Source organism: Rhinolophus ferrumequinum, chromosome 10 (assembly GCF_004115265.2).
Source record: "Rhinolophus ferrumequinum isolate MPI-CBG mRhiFer1 chromosome 10, mRhiFer1_v1.p, whole genome shotgun sequence".
NCBI lineage: Eukaryota > Metazoa > Chordata > Mammalia > Chiroptera > Rhinolophidae > Rhinolophus > Rhinolophus ferrumequinum.
The window spans coordinates 75556488-75571098 of NC_046293.1; the positions used below are offsets into that span (position 1 = coordinate 75556488).

The 14611-nt window shown below is 36.8% G+C and overlaps 1 protein-coding gene across 2 annotated transcripts in view; it reads left to right on the top strand.

The window, feature by feature from the left end:
* Positions 1-14611, top strand: part of METTL25 (methyltransferase like 25) — a 92321-nt gene that overhangs the window by 47688 nt on the left and 30022 nt on the right. For both annotated transcript variants that reach the window (XM_033117538.1, XM_033117539.1), the window contains exons 6-7: positions 9735-9829; positions 13310-13339. In XM_033117538.1, coding sequence (XP_032973429.1) covers positions 9735-9829; positions 13310-13339 — 125 coding nt within the window. The remainder of the gene's footprint in view (positions 1-9734; positions 9830-13309; positions 13340-14611) is intronic.

A 14611-nucleotide genomic window follows, 5' to 3' on the forward strand; every position in this document is an offset into this window, starting at 1 on the left:
TCTTTCAATAAAGGTTATTGTGGTTTTAAATAAGATATTATAAAACCATCTAGATATGAAGGTATAATGTAAGTTGAGATTATTGATATAGATGACCAAAATTTACGTGTCTAAAGGCATAATGTGTGCATTTGTCCTAGAAAAAAATTATATGTCACGTTTCATTTAGGTCTAAAGAAATTTAAGAAGTACATGCTTTCCAAAATAGAATGAGGACATATAGATAATCTTGGTTTATCCTAGTAATTCTGTTGATTCAAGAAAGTTCTGTAGTAGGCACTAAAAGATACAAGATAAGTGAAACACTCTCTACCCCTTAGGGAGCTTGTGATCTAGTGAGGAATTCAGAAGGAATTACATAGAACTTGCATGCGTATCTGAGCATGACATATTCATAGCCCACAGATCTTAATCAACTAAGAACATGAATTATTGAAAAAAATGAATGAAAGGAGTAATGATTGATAGATAAACCAAAAGGTATTAAGAGTAGGAGGGGGAGTAATTTTTTATAACAAAGGGATAAAGATAAGCTTTCTTAAAAAGGGGACATTTGGCTTTCATTTAGAAAGATGAATGAGATAGGGAAGGACATTTTGAGAACTTTGTGGAGAAGAGGCACAAGAGGCGGAAACTGCGTGGTATGTTGTGAGTCAAGTCCACATGGATACATATGACAGAGAGTAAGGTGGGAGTGAGGGTGAAGATAGGGAAATATGAAAAATAAGAATAAATAATAAGTTGTTTTAAAAATAAAATACAGCTGGAAAAAAACAACAAATTAAAGCTAGATTGAGAGCCATGGATGGTATGCTGAGGTCTCAGAATGTATTTCAGTGGGAGACAAAATATACTTTTTATAATAAAAATATTTTGTGTGTTTTTTTAATGCAGAAGAGTTGCACACATTCATCTACATTTCTGAAAAGTAGTATTTTTATCATAGTGGATAGTATTTTCATTATAGTGGATAAAGTGAGCATGGAGCTAGATCAGAGACAGATAGGCTCCTTAGGAGGCAGCTATCAAAGTCCAAAGCAAGGATATATTTGATATGAAATGCAGGAGGAGACAATTTACCAGGACTTTTCAGAGATAAAACACTGATACGTGGGATAGAAAACTGAAAGTAACAAAGGAATAAGACAAACAAATAAAGAAACAAAAACTCATAGACACAGACAATAGTTTAGTGGCTACCAGAGGGTAAGGGGGGAGGGTTGGGAGATGAGGGTAAACAGGGTCAAATATGTGGTGATGGAAGGAGAACTGACTCAGTGGTAAACACACAATGTGATATATAGATGGTGTATTACAGAATTGCACACTTGAAAGCTATGTAATTTTACTAACCATTATCACCCAAATAAATTTTAATTAAAAAAAAGTATATTTTGTCGAAAATAAAGGGAACTAATATTTAAAAAAACAAACAAAAACCACAACTTACGTGGTGACCAATAGTGGGGAAATGGGTGGGGGTAGGGCAATGAGGACTAAAGATAACGGCAAGGTTTTAGCTTCATTGATTTTACACAATGATATCGTCATTAGTGAGAGATCAGATTTGTGGGCTTAGGAAATGAGTTTAGTTTGCATATTTTTAATTTTAGAAATGTTCAGTAAACAATTTAAAATTCTTACCTAGAAATCCAGAAAGAAGTTGAGACTGGAGATGTACGAGAATTAAATTTAAAGGAGTAGATGTAATTGCCCAAAAAAGAACTTGTAGAGTGGAACCAGAAAACTTGACATAATGTAACACTGAATACACTAACGTTTGAAAAGTGGGTGGTGGAAAAGGCCTTTGAAACGAAGAACCTGTTATCAAACCAAAAGAAAAGAAAGTTTTAACAGCATTTCAGTGGTATGAAATTTATGGACTGGTCATATAAGATGATGATTGATTATTTTTGTTGCCTTCAGAGTTAGAATGGTAAAGAGTGAGAGGCCAGAATCAGATTGTATTTGTTCAATCATTCTTTATCGACTGAGTAAACATTTGCATATATCCTCCCAACTAGCAGGTAATGTAAAACATGTAGAGAAATAACTGGGTAGTGCAGAAGTAGAAGTAAGTGTTAATTAGTGTTTTAGAATCATAGTCATTATAATGTTTTCCAAGAGTTTATTATGTACTAAGCATTATTTTAAAGCCCTTTACCTGGATTATTTTCTTTAATACTCAACACTTGTGGTAGTTTTCCTCTCTGTAGATAAGGAAACTGGGGTATAGAGAAAGTAACTTTTCTAAGATGACACAAAGCTGGTAAATAGGGTAGCAAAGTAAAATACTAAAAGCATATATTACTCCAAGCTCCTATAAGCAAAGCTAATGAATAGACCAACAACATAGCAATGGTAATGAAGAAAAAAGGTGGGGGGAGAAGAGAGTTAAAATTAAATGTGAAATTGCTATGAGAATAGTGGATAAAAGTTTTGCTAGTTGGCTGTGACAAGTAATTCTTGAGGTTAAGCTACTTGTTTTATAAACATTTATACCCAAGAATTCCGGTCAAGGTGGTGGAGTAGGTAAACGCTATGCTTGCATCCTCTCACGACCACAACATTACAACTAAACTATTATAATGTTTTCCAAGAGTTTATTATGTACTAAGCATAATGACTTATTCATGACAACCGTCACTGAGAATTGCCTGAAACCTAGCTGAACAGAAGTCCTACAACTAAGGATTACAGAAGAAGCCACATCAAGACTGGTAGGAGGGGCACAGATGTGGAACTTGCTGGTCCCCACACCCACGTGTGCCAGGACGTGGGTTAAAAACCAGGAGGATTATCTCGGCTGCAGAGCTCCCCACGGAGGAGCAAGGGGTCCTAGCCCCACACCAGGCTTCCCAGCCCAGAATTCCAGTGCCAGGAAGAGAAGTCCCCACAACTTCTGGCTGTGAAAACCATCAGAGATTGTGGCTGAGTGAGACGGAGGGCAGCTGGAGTTTCAGGCATGCCTCTTAAAGGGACTGCGCATGGACTTACTTGCTGACAGACTCACTGGCTCTGAGCTCCAGTGCTGGGGCAGCAGCTCAAAAGGCTCCAGGGACATACAGGGAGGAACTGAATTGTCTGGAGTGGTTTTCTCCCAGACAGAAGTGCTGACAGAAGTCAGTGCTCCTTTGTTGAGCCCTTCCCACTCCCAATGTGCATGCACAGGCAGCTGCCATATCTGACTTTCTACCAACCTGGCTAACACCTTTTGCTCTACCTTGTTAATTCCCTGATACCTCGCTCCACCCAACTGGCGTGTGCATGCAAGCCACTTCCAGTGGCTTTTTTATATAACTGGCCTGTTTTGGTTCATGCTGCAGACTTTCCTAAAATCTCAGAGGTTCACAAACCCCAAACAAGTAGCATCTAGCCGCAGTGTACCCTGTACCTCTTGGTAAGAAGCCCCAAGCCCAGCACTAGCAGCAGCTGGCCTCGGTTTGCAGCTTAGCCTGTCCCAGGCACCTCCAAGCCCAGTGTGGCTCGAACACATCTGGGGATTGCTTTGTTGTTCATACCATGTGTCCCCAAGTAGGGCACAGGTGGAGGCTGAACTTGGCGTGCTGCAGGGCCTATCCAGGAGGCCCCAGGCTCCACATGCCCTGTGGCCAGCTTCAGACCGCGCCAGAGCACCACCAGGTCAGCTGCACAGATGACACACCCAAAGGGCAGACTGGGCAGGCACCAGAGCCCTGCTACAGTAAATCCTGCTCCATAGGGTCAGCCCTTGCACAGTAGCGCCTCCACTGAAGTCACAGCCAATCCTCACAGACAGTCAGTCCCTCCTGTTGACATACAAATGGCAACCAAGGCTCAGCTACAACAGGAGGGCACATGCAACCCACACAACAGACATACTTGTAGCACCTGCCCAGGTGACCAATGAGACTGCACCACTGGGCTTCACAGGACACATACTACATAAAGCCACTCTGCTAAGACCAGGAGACATAGCAGCTCTACCTAATACCTAGAAACAAACACAGGGAGGAAACCAAAATGGGGAGACTTGAAAAAGGTAATTGAGTTACCACATGGATAGCTGGGGGAAAGTCATTCCACACAAGAGGAACAATCTGGTATATTTGATGAATAGCAAGAAGCAGGAGTAGAGGTGAGGGAAAATAGGAGAGGAGATCAGAGAAGTAATATCTTTGGGTGGAGGGTACCAATCATGTAGAGCTGTGTAGGATATTTTACTATAAGTGAAAGGGGAATCAGGGAGTTAGCAGTCAGCAGATGGTACACGTCAATTAGGATAATTTGAAGTGACGTCATTTACAAAGATTTGGGTAAAGGGGAATCATGAGAGGTAGTGTAAGTATTAGGGGCTTACCGCCCCTATGTTCAAAGGGATAAGGGGAGGAAGACGTTGGAACCTTAAAGGAGAATGACTTAAGGGTTGGCTGGCTTTAGAGGTGACCTTTGGTCAGTAGGAGGCTACCTCGCAGGGAGGCAGCCAGGAAGTCAGCATCCAGGGGGCAAGGGTAGGAGGCAGAGAGACCATTAGGGAGGATAGTGCAGTAATCCTGGTGATGGTGGCTCCAACTGGAATGGTAGCAGTGAAAGAAGAAGTGGTTGCATTTAAGATCTGTTTTAAGTGTTTCTTGGCAGATTGGATGTAGCATGGAAGAGAAAGATTAGTCAAGTGACTGATGAGTAAAAAGAAGGTAAGTAAGTTAATGGAGGGGGTGGTAGGCTGGTGCAGAAAATTCCAAAGCTCTGAGATTGGCAAGTATTTTGCCAGTTTAGAGAATAGAGTGTGGTGGAAAAGGCTGAAACAGAACAAGGTATGAAATGAAACTAGAGAGGTAGGTACAAGCAGATTATGTAGGATTTTGTCAGTCATCTTAAAAGGAGAAGGATCTATTAAGCAGGGAAGTGAACTAATGAGGTTTAAATGTTAAAAGATCACTCTGCAGTATGGAGACTGAAGTAAAAAGGAGCAAGAGTAGACGTCGGTAGACCAGTCAAGACGTCGGTAGGCCTCTACAGCATCCAGGTGGTTTGGGATGGTGGAAGTAGAGAATATATTTGTATCTGAGGAATATTTAGGAGGTAAACAGGAATTTCTAGAACAAGCTATGGATGAAGAAGTGTCAAAGAATGTTCCTGAATTTTCTGACTCGTGTAAAATTAATAAACGTTGGTGCCAGTCACTGAAATAGGAAACTTGAGGATATCTGGTGTTGTGTCATTCAGTAATTTAGACACTGAACATGTTGATTTTAAGGTGCCAATGAAATATCCATTTGGAGATGGTAGTTACGCTATTGTTGATACAGAACTAGATCTTAGAGAACATGTTGTAGATATAATTTAGGAATTACAGTAGGTTGAATACTATCTCCCAAAAAGTCACGTCCACTCAGAACCTCAGAATGTGCACTTACTTGGAAACAGAGTTTTTGCAGATATAATTAGTGAAGTTGAGGTCGTACTGGATTTAGGTGGACCCTACATCCAATGACCAGTGTCCTTATGAAGAGAGGACACCACAAGACATAGAGGGAATGCAGCCGTGTGAAGACAGAGGCAGAAACTGCAGTGATGCAGCTACAAGCCAAGGATGGCAGCAACCACCAAAAGCTAGGAAGAGGCAAGTAAGGAGTCTTCTCTAGAGCCTTCAGAGGGAGAATGGCCCAACTGCTAACTTGATTTCAAACTTCTAGCCTCCAGAATTGTGAGAGAATACATTTGTATTGTTTTAAGCCACCCTGTGTGTGGTGATTTGTTACAGCAATCCTAGGAAACTAATACAGGAATCCTCAGTATGTGGTGAGGTATAAATAAGACTGCCTAGGGAAAGAGTATGGCTAGAACAAGGTCGCAATCTGGCTCTCACAGTGAGTTCCCACAGACTAATTTGGGGCAATTTAGACAGTCTTATTATGCCCAAATTTTGCTTTACAAAGCATTAAGACCAGGCAAAAGTGATACTTGGTTACCACAAAATTGTTTGGTATATTCTATTCTATTCTACTTAGCCTCTTCAATACACTTGTTTACCAACTGAAGTCATTCGAGTTTGAGTCTTTGTTCAAAGAAAATATAAAAGAATGGAGAGTGGGAGGATTAAGCCTTAGGAACATTTACTAGACAGAAAAAAACAAGCCATCAAGGGGATATGAAAAGCATTAGGCTACAGAAAAAAGATAAAATGGTATTATGGAAGCCAGATGAAGGAGAATGTTTGAAGGAGGGAGTATCAAAAGCTTCTGAATATCAAGAGGGATCCCAGAAGTCCTATGCATCTCTGCCTGCATCTTCCCTTTGTCACCAGAAATCAGTTGGGAAGCTCAGAATTCTGTGTTCCCCTGGGAATTTTCCTCTCCTCTCGTCCTGCTGCCACAACACTCACAGTTTCACTACTATCTCTCTAGGGATCGAAAGGACTACTCTCATCATCCCTTTGATCCCTGTTCACGTCAGCCCCACCAGAACCCCAGGCCTCATAGCTCATTCCTGATTTCTGTGACTAATCAAGTGTATTTCTGTATGTCCTTTGTTCTCGCTAGTCTTCCAACTCTCCTCAATTCCAAAATTCTGGAATTCAGTCGGGCATTACCAAAATTACCTATATCTGCAACCTCTAATCTGAACGTTTCTTTATTTTCTTGTCTAATCAAAGCCTAGCTCTTTCCTAAAGAAGCACATTTACCATACACCTCAGACAGCGGATTTTTCTATCTCACATCCCTTGTATAATCAGCTTCCTCATTGCTACTTCTAGACTGTATCATTTAATGCTGTTTGAGAAGTCCCCCCAAAACCAAATGGCTTAGAGCCACAATAATTGATTATTTCTCACAGTTTCTGTGGGTCAAGACTTTGGGAGTAACTTGAGTGTGGGTTTCTTATATTAGATATTTTTCCTGGACTTAATATACCCTTTTCAATGTAATGCATTTTGCAGAACTACTGTTGCACTTTCAATCTAATGTTAAGTAGTAATTTTTCAGTCAAAGTTTTGTTTAGATTTTACTGGGAGGGGATCTTTCTACCTTTTTTCAGGCAAGGAGACATGTTTTTTTTGTTGTTGTTTTTCTGGCAGCATAAGGTAACTTGCAGAGTAGTGAGGGTACATTAATTATACCTTTCATTGCAAATTCATTGTTTGTTTTTTAAGCTGGATTCTTTTCACATTTCTGCAGTAAGTTAGCTTTCATCTTTTCTAGTGTTACAAGTATGTTTTGTAGGTATTTGGTTGGGAATATTAGAAGTTGGGAAATTGCTAGTTCATTTTTATAATTTTAAATTGTAAGATGTCCTGGTATTCCAACTGTATCCTGTTGGAAGCTCAGTTTGTTTTGTTTTTCATTAAATCTTCTCCTAATATTCTCATGGCTGGCTTCTTCGTTTAGTTTAAGTCTCTGTGCAAATATCACACCCTCGAAGAAGACTTCTGTATTAATTAGGGCAGAACTATTCACTAGTAAACCAAGGCTACGTCATAGATGTTCTTGAGATACTGCTTCCTGCATCCCCTGGGGATGGTGGAAGTAGAGAATATGTATGGATTTCAGGAATATTTATGGTGCCTCAACACAATCTTCACCTTTTCATTCCAGTTTGATGTACACATTTTGCCATATTCTCAGAGTGCTGAGCTACAAAAAGTTTGGGAAGCATTAAATTAAGATAAAGATTCAGATGCAAAGTAGGTGCAGACTCAAAGTAACCGTGGCAGAGGGATATTTCTCTTTCAATCCAGAGGTAATGATTAGAGCTGGTATGGGAGCTCCGTACCAGTAAGTCTTCCAAGAACCCGCATCCTTCTATTTTGTTGCTCCACCCTTTGCTGCTCTTGTTTCTGGGGTCCTAGTTGGCTTGTCACCGTGGCCACATTCCAGACAGAGGAGAGATGAAGGGGCATGGAAAGTGTCCGGGGAAGAGCATCCCTCTTCCCTTTGAGCATATGACCTAGAATTTGCACACATCGTTTCTGCCCACATCCAGTTCACCAAAACTTAGTCTTGTCGCTGTCCTAGCAGCTGCACAGGAGTCTGAGAATTGTGGTCTTTAATCTGAACAGGTGAATACCCAGCCAAAACTGAGTGCTGTTTTACTACAAGGAACAAGGAGAGATGGATGGCGAGAAAGAAGAACTAGCTGTTTTATTGGTCAGCACATTTCTGAGTGAAATAGCACAACCCATCTCTCTCTAGCCCCTTACCCTTTACCAATAAGATCTAGGTTTGCCTCTTTTTAGTTGTAAGAAAAAAAAACTAAACTACTTACAGTAGCCCTTTCATTTAACAATAATCATGTCTTCAGTTAAATCGCAAAGCCTTCAGTAAAACTGAAGCCACTGTTTCAAGTCATCTTGGAAATAGAGGAAGTAGTCCAGGGTCCCTAGGCCCTGGCTAGGCTTTGAGGGCTCCATGACTCCTGTGCCACTGTAAGTGAAATTGTTTATCTAGCTTGATAGTTCAGAGCATGGTCTCTGAAGTCAGACTGCCTGGGTTTAAATTCTAGCTATGCCATGTGCTAGATTTGCAGTTTAGGCAAATTACTTAAGTTTATCTATCTGAAACAGAATAATAGTATGACTACTTCATAGAATTGCTGTGGAGACTAGTTGATATACATAAAGCACTTACAAAAGTGCTAACAATATTAAGTGCAGTACAATAAGTAGTGGTAGTGGTAGTGGTAGTGGTATTTCCAGAAGGTCCATGTTATCCATCTGATTATCAGTAAGGACTATTATAAATCTTAATACCTGAAAGAAACCATTTTCACATGCTTAAGATCTGCATGAAATTTAAACTTTCTCTATTTTAATGAAAAGTCATTTGATCATGCATAGGACAAAAGTTTACTTAGTAGAATTTACCTCAATATTTTCTTTCAGAGTTTTCTTGTTTTCAAGTTTTTAGTTCTATTTTACTTTTAACTAAATAGAAAATTTTGGTTTATCACAATTTTAATTGTCATTGTTTTGATAAAATTTAAGTTCTTCTTTTCCAGCCTTTAATTTAAAATAGAAATTGGTTTGTTAATCTTTTCAAAAAACTCTGTAATTAATTGTTTTATATAAGGGTTTAAATATCAGTGAGTTGCATATGTTCACTCCATACGTCAGTTGGGTAACAGATATGTGTGATTAAGCAGTGAGTGTTGATTTTTGTTATTGTTACTTGAACCATAAGTGCAATTGAGCCTAACTGAATCACAGTTGAAAATATTGCAGCTTCTTAATGTGATGGAAAAAAAGAAGAGCCTATACAGCTGTTCTTTTTTTGAAAAGTGAACATAGTAGCTAGGAAAAAAATTGATGCTTCAACATTGTTAGAAATGAATTAATATTATTCTATGATAAACTGCCAAATGTCATATTTGATAAATCATTTTTGTAGAAAGTCAGGTCAGCAATAAATGTCCAGTATCTGCTATATGTACTTATCTGCTATAGTTACACTGAACATGAAAAGTATTACCATTTTAAATTGCTTTTCCTAAATCTTAGAGAAATAATTTTGGCAAATTGGTTGGTTTCAAATTGTTGGAGCTTAAACACAAAACAGCTGTTGTTGAGAAAATACGCTTCTCATAACATTAATATGCTTTCAATTAACAGACTGGAATGAACTGTTAAACATTACCACTTCCATGTTGAACTACTGTTTGACTCTCTTAGTGACTGATTTGCTTTCTCAATAGATTATTTACTTTAACTGAAACAGGAAGAATTTTATTTAAATAATCCATATTTTCCCTGTCTGCAGAATGTACTCAAGAAAAGTGGGGATTTCCAATGTGCCACTATTTAAAGGAAGAGAGATGGTGTTGTGGTCGCAATGCCAGAATGTCAGCATGTTTGGTATGATTATGTTTTTTTCTGGACTAAGGCCTTTATCCAGATGTGACAGAATGTATTATTTTTGGCTAGTGCCATGCAGTAAATGCCAAATTTTGCAGAGCATCATCATTAATGCTTTTCTGCAGTACAAATTATGAGAAAAAAATGACTTGCCCTTCCAACATTATCCACTCTACACGCAGTATGGTAACAATTTATAGTTATACTATAATTGTGCATTATAGTACTGATTTTTTTATGTGTAATTACTTAAATTATCATATAAAACGTACCAACTACCAAATCTTAAACACAGAATTAGTTTACTGATTTGTCCACAGCTGTGTGGCGTGTTTGTGTTTAGTTGTAGCAGGTCATTTAGTCTCCTAATTTTTTATAGAATGGGGAAAATATTATTAAGCTACTTGGAATATGAAGTAACTATCTAGTTAAATAAAACCTTATTGTGACTGATTTGTCTAGGCCTAGAACACTTTATCCATGGCTTTCTCTTGGTACTATATTGGTTCACAAAGGAACAGATGCAAGTTAAACTGTGTAGGTATTTTTTTGTGATCAGAAATTTAAAATATGATTGAATAAATAATGTGTTTAATGTCCACCCCAACGTAAATTAATATTATAGGGCCATTATTTCAATGTCAGTAGCATAGCTATATACAAAATAGTGTACCAGGTTTCTAGGTCATGTTCAGTGACCTAGATACCTTGTTCAGTGAAGGTATCGAGTCAATGGGAAAATTACATATTTTCTAAATCTTAGAATTATCTTAAAAATCTATTTATGCTCAAATAATAATTTCTTTTTGTAAGTCCTTTTAAAATACTTTTCTGTGAATTTGTCTTTCTTTCAGTATATCTGTAAATGATACTTGCTCAAGGTCTTGTTATAATGGCAGGTCATTCTTGGAATGACTTGGTTCCCAAAATACTGGCAGCCAGACTGATACCCTGAGGCAAAAAAATTGAACTAGTCCTTTATAGGGAGTCTGACTAGCTTATGAGGAAAGACCTAAAGATACTGGTCTCGGGGATTTCATAATGAAACAGGACAGATCTTCAACTTTATCATGAATCCCACAGTTAATTGTCCTTATTCAGAAGCATAATGCTTCTGCTCAGGTTTGTGATACCTGCATTTTAATTATCAGCAGACAGCCAAGAATCAGTAGGTGTCTAAGAAAGTCTAACGTGAAAGAATAGAGATCAGATAAACAGCAAAAAAGCAATTTGGAAGAAATGGAGACTATCCAAAATAAAATAACTATCAATATCCTAAAGAGAGATAAAAGAATATACTGTATCCACAATGCAAGAATGTTTGCTATAAAATAAATATTAAAGGACCAAAAAGGATCATTTTTAAAAAGGGAATTCCAAACTATGGAATTAGTAGGCCATGCTGCACTAAGAACTTTCCCCGGTCACTGTCAGCTTCCCATGGAACGCCCGTTTCCTTAGCTGCATTCCAGTCCCTGCCCACCTTGACCTTGATGCTGGAGGAATCTTAAACGGTGGTGAGCACACAATGAGATATATAGATGATGTATTATGGGAATGTGCACTTGAAACCTATATAATTTTACTGACCAATGTCACCCCAGTAAATTTAACAGAAATGTTTTAAAAAGTAAAAGGAACATTTCTTTTGGTGCATCTTGTTTTATTGCCTCTTGCTTCCTAACTGATCTGTTCCATAAATATGCAAAGCTTAACGAGTTTAAAAAAGAAAAGATAACCTTTCTGGTGATGCTTTCAGATAAATTGTTAAGGGTACTAACCACAATCTTGTCAGCATATTGTACGCCTGATAAAACTGCAAAATATTTTAGGTTAGTTTGAAATATTCACTTGGTAAATTTTCTTCATTACCTTTTTTTATTGGGCAAGAAAAATATTAATGTTTGTAAGAAACTTATCACCTACCTGGTTATCTTTTGTTCTGTAATCAAAGTTTGTCACTTGTGTTTCTAAAATACACTCATCAGCAACACATACCAAAGGTAGCCCTCTGTGTTATATGATATTTTTATTGATGCAAAATAATTTATTATTAAAATCTTTTGTTTTTTTATTCACTTCAGCCTTTTATCAAAAACCATAACACAAATCGAATCTGAAATTAGCACAAGTACTATTAATGAAAAGTCATTGTTTTCTTCGATAATAAACTTGTTCTGGGCCTGTTGCTCTTTAATATTGAAAATTATATGATAACTATCTTCCACGTTCATAACACTCTGGCTCTAAATGTTCAGTGAAGGTATCAAGTCAATGGGAAAATTACATATTTTCTAAAGTAACTTTTGTGAAGCAAATTTTCCTACAATGAACTCTTCTTCCTGCTGAATCTCCATGGTGTGAAGCCTGAGAAGTAAATCAGAATTCAAAGAGCAAGTTTTATGTTTCTGCTCAACTGCTGACTAGCTATGCAACTTGGGGCAAGTTATGTTACCTCATCCCTGACCTTGTGCATCTGCACAAATTGCACTTACACAAGGTATTTTGTAAATTATCTTTCAGTTTTAAAAGTCGATTCAGCTGTATCTAAAAAAGTATCATTTATGAAAACCAAGATCTGAAGCAAATGTGCGTATTTTAAAATTTAAGTAGGAAGAACATGCAGATCCGTTGTTTTCGCTACTTTTCTTTGAAATATTTTCTAATTAAAAATTTTAAAATAAAATGTCAGTGAACGTATTTTACTCTAGTTATAAAACTGTGAGCATAGAATGTCTCTAAAAACATGAAAGTTTCAGAAAGGTCTATTCCATATTTAAATTATGACAAATATTTCAAAAATATTTCATATATATTGGATTAAAAGTATTTATTAGAAATATTAGGAAATATTTTTATAAAAGTGTTTTGGTCTTAAGTAAATACAAATGTAACACCCGCTACATATAAAATTGTGAAGATGTGTATTAGTTTTTCTTCTACCTGACACTTGATCATACGTGAATTTGATTTGAATTTGCAGACCGTGCTGATCAAAATTATGCATTCTTTTCTAACTAAGCTTTGTCCTATAATCTGTTTGTTTTTGTTTAATAAGAGATAATACATATCTATAAAAATTGGAAGAAACTAGGTTAAAAGTGGTATATAAGTATGTCTGTACGTGCACAATAACAGCTTTGGATTTATTTGATTGTTTTAGCTGCACCAAAAGTGAGCCAAGAATATGTCATTTCATTTCTTTCCTGTTTTCTAAGACCTTCTAAAATGCAGGGAGTGTATACAGTTAGGGTGTGCGTTTTTGTATATGACACACATACATTATAAATCAGCCCTAAATTATACCAGTTAACATTCCTTAATGATATTAACACTTTAAAGTGTATAAACTTACTTGTTATCACTTAATTAATTTTTTTAAATGTCACTTTTACAAGCCCTTATACAGAGTGTTTATAAGTCTTATATGATAAGACTAAATATACCAGCAGCCTTTGTCTTACTTTTTTCTTCTTAAAGGCATTGGAGCGGGTTGCAGTTGGCCGAGGGGTAAGTAAGACTGTTTACTCTATTCCAGCTGATGAACAGGATAGTTTTCTCTCAAGTACTGTTCGTACTTGACCTGTTGATGAACTTATTACCTGATGGATTTTAATAAATGTCACCTCTTCTTGTCACCTCTTCATATTGAAATTTATACTTTTCTCTGTAAGTTTACTTTAAAACAGAAGTGAACTTTCAGGAAAAATAAATTGAACTTTTTAGGAAAACTTCCTTATTACACTCTTGTACTAATGTCTCATTTCTTCATATTATACTGAACAGTCTATAAATATTTCTAAAGAGTGCTGTTGCTGACTATAAGGCTTTTAATGGGCTTAGTTCAAGCAAAGATAACTAACGTATAGTTCAATTTATTTTTTAACTATAATCCGAAACACATATTTCAGTTGGTTATTTTTAACTTTTTTCTTTATCGACTGATTAGTTATTAGTTGCAACAGCCAAATGGGTTTGCGCACAGAAACAAAAGTTAAATGTATCCTCACAATAATCCATTTAATTGCCTTATCCTCCACCTTAAGATTCATGAACCATACTAGGAATTTTTTGAGTTTTTTTTAAGAGTTGTTTTTAAGCTTTTCACAAAGTTTTTCTGTTAGCCTTAAATTTTATAAACTTCTCTTTTGCTTCTCTTGAAGTATCATTAATATGTCAATTTAAAATTTTTAAAATAATTTTAAAATAATAATAGCAACAAGTATCCTTTTCCTGAGTGTTTACTCTGAGCCTGGCATGATATTAAGAACTTTGTTTTTAAGTGTCACTACCTAAAAATTGATTGGAAAAAAAAACAAACTGATTTTTAAAAGCATTAAAGCTCATTTAAGTGTGTGGGCTTTAGTCTCAAACTGCTGGTTTACATTTTGTCTTCGTCAGACTGGTTTAGTGACCTTGGACACATGTCGTAATTCCTCTGTAGCTTAATTTTTTACCTGTATAATAGCAATAATAACAATTACAATAGGAATAACAATAATACCTTCCTCATAGAGTTGTTTTGAGAATTAAATGAAGGAAAATGTAAAATGCTTAAAACAATGCCTAGCACATAGTAAGTGTTCAGTAAGTATCAACTGTTGTTGCTGTTGTAGGCTATTAATAATTATGACTGTGAAAATAACAGCTAAATCTAACACAGAGGTTACCAAAGTTTTCTTCACCAATTGAAGCATATTACATACATAAAGCAACTACAGGCGTAGTACCGTGAGGTGCTGTTATTATCCTATGATGCACATAAGGGAACTGTTAAGTGGT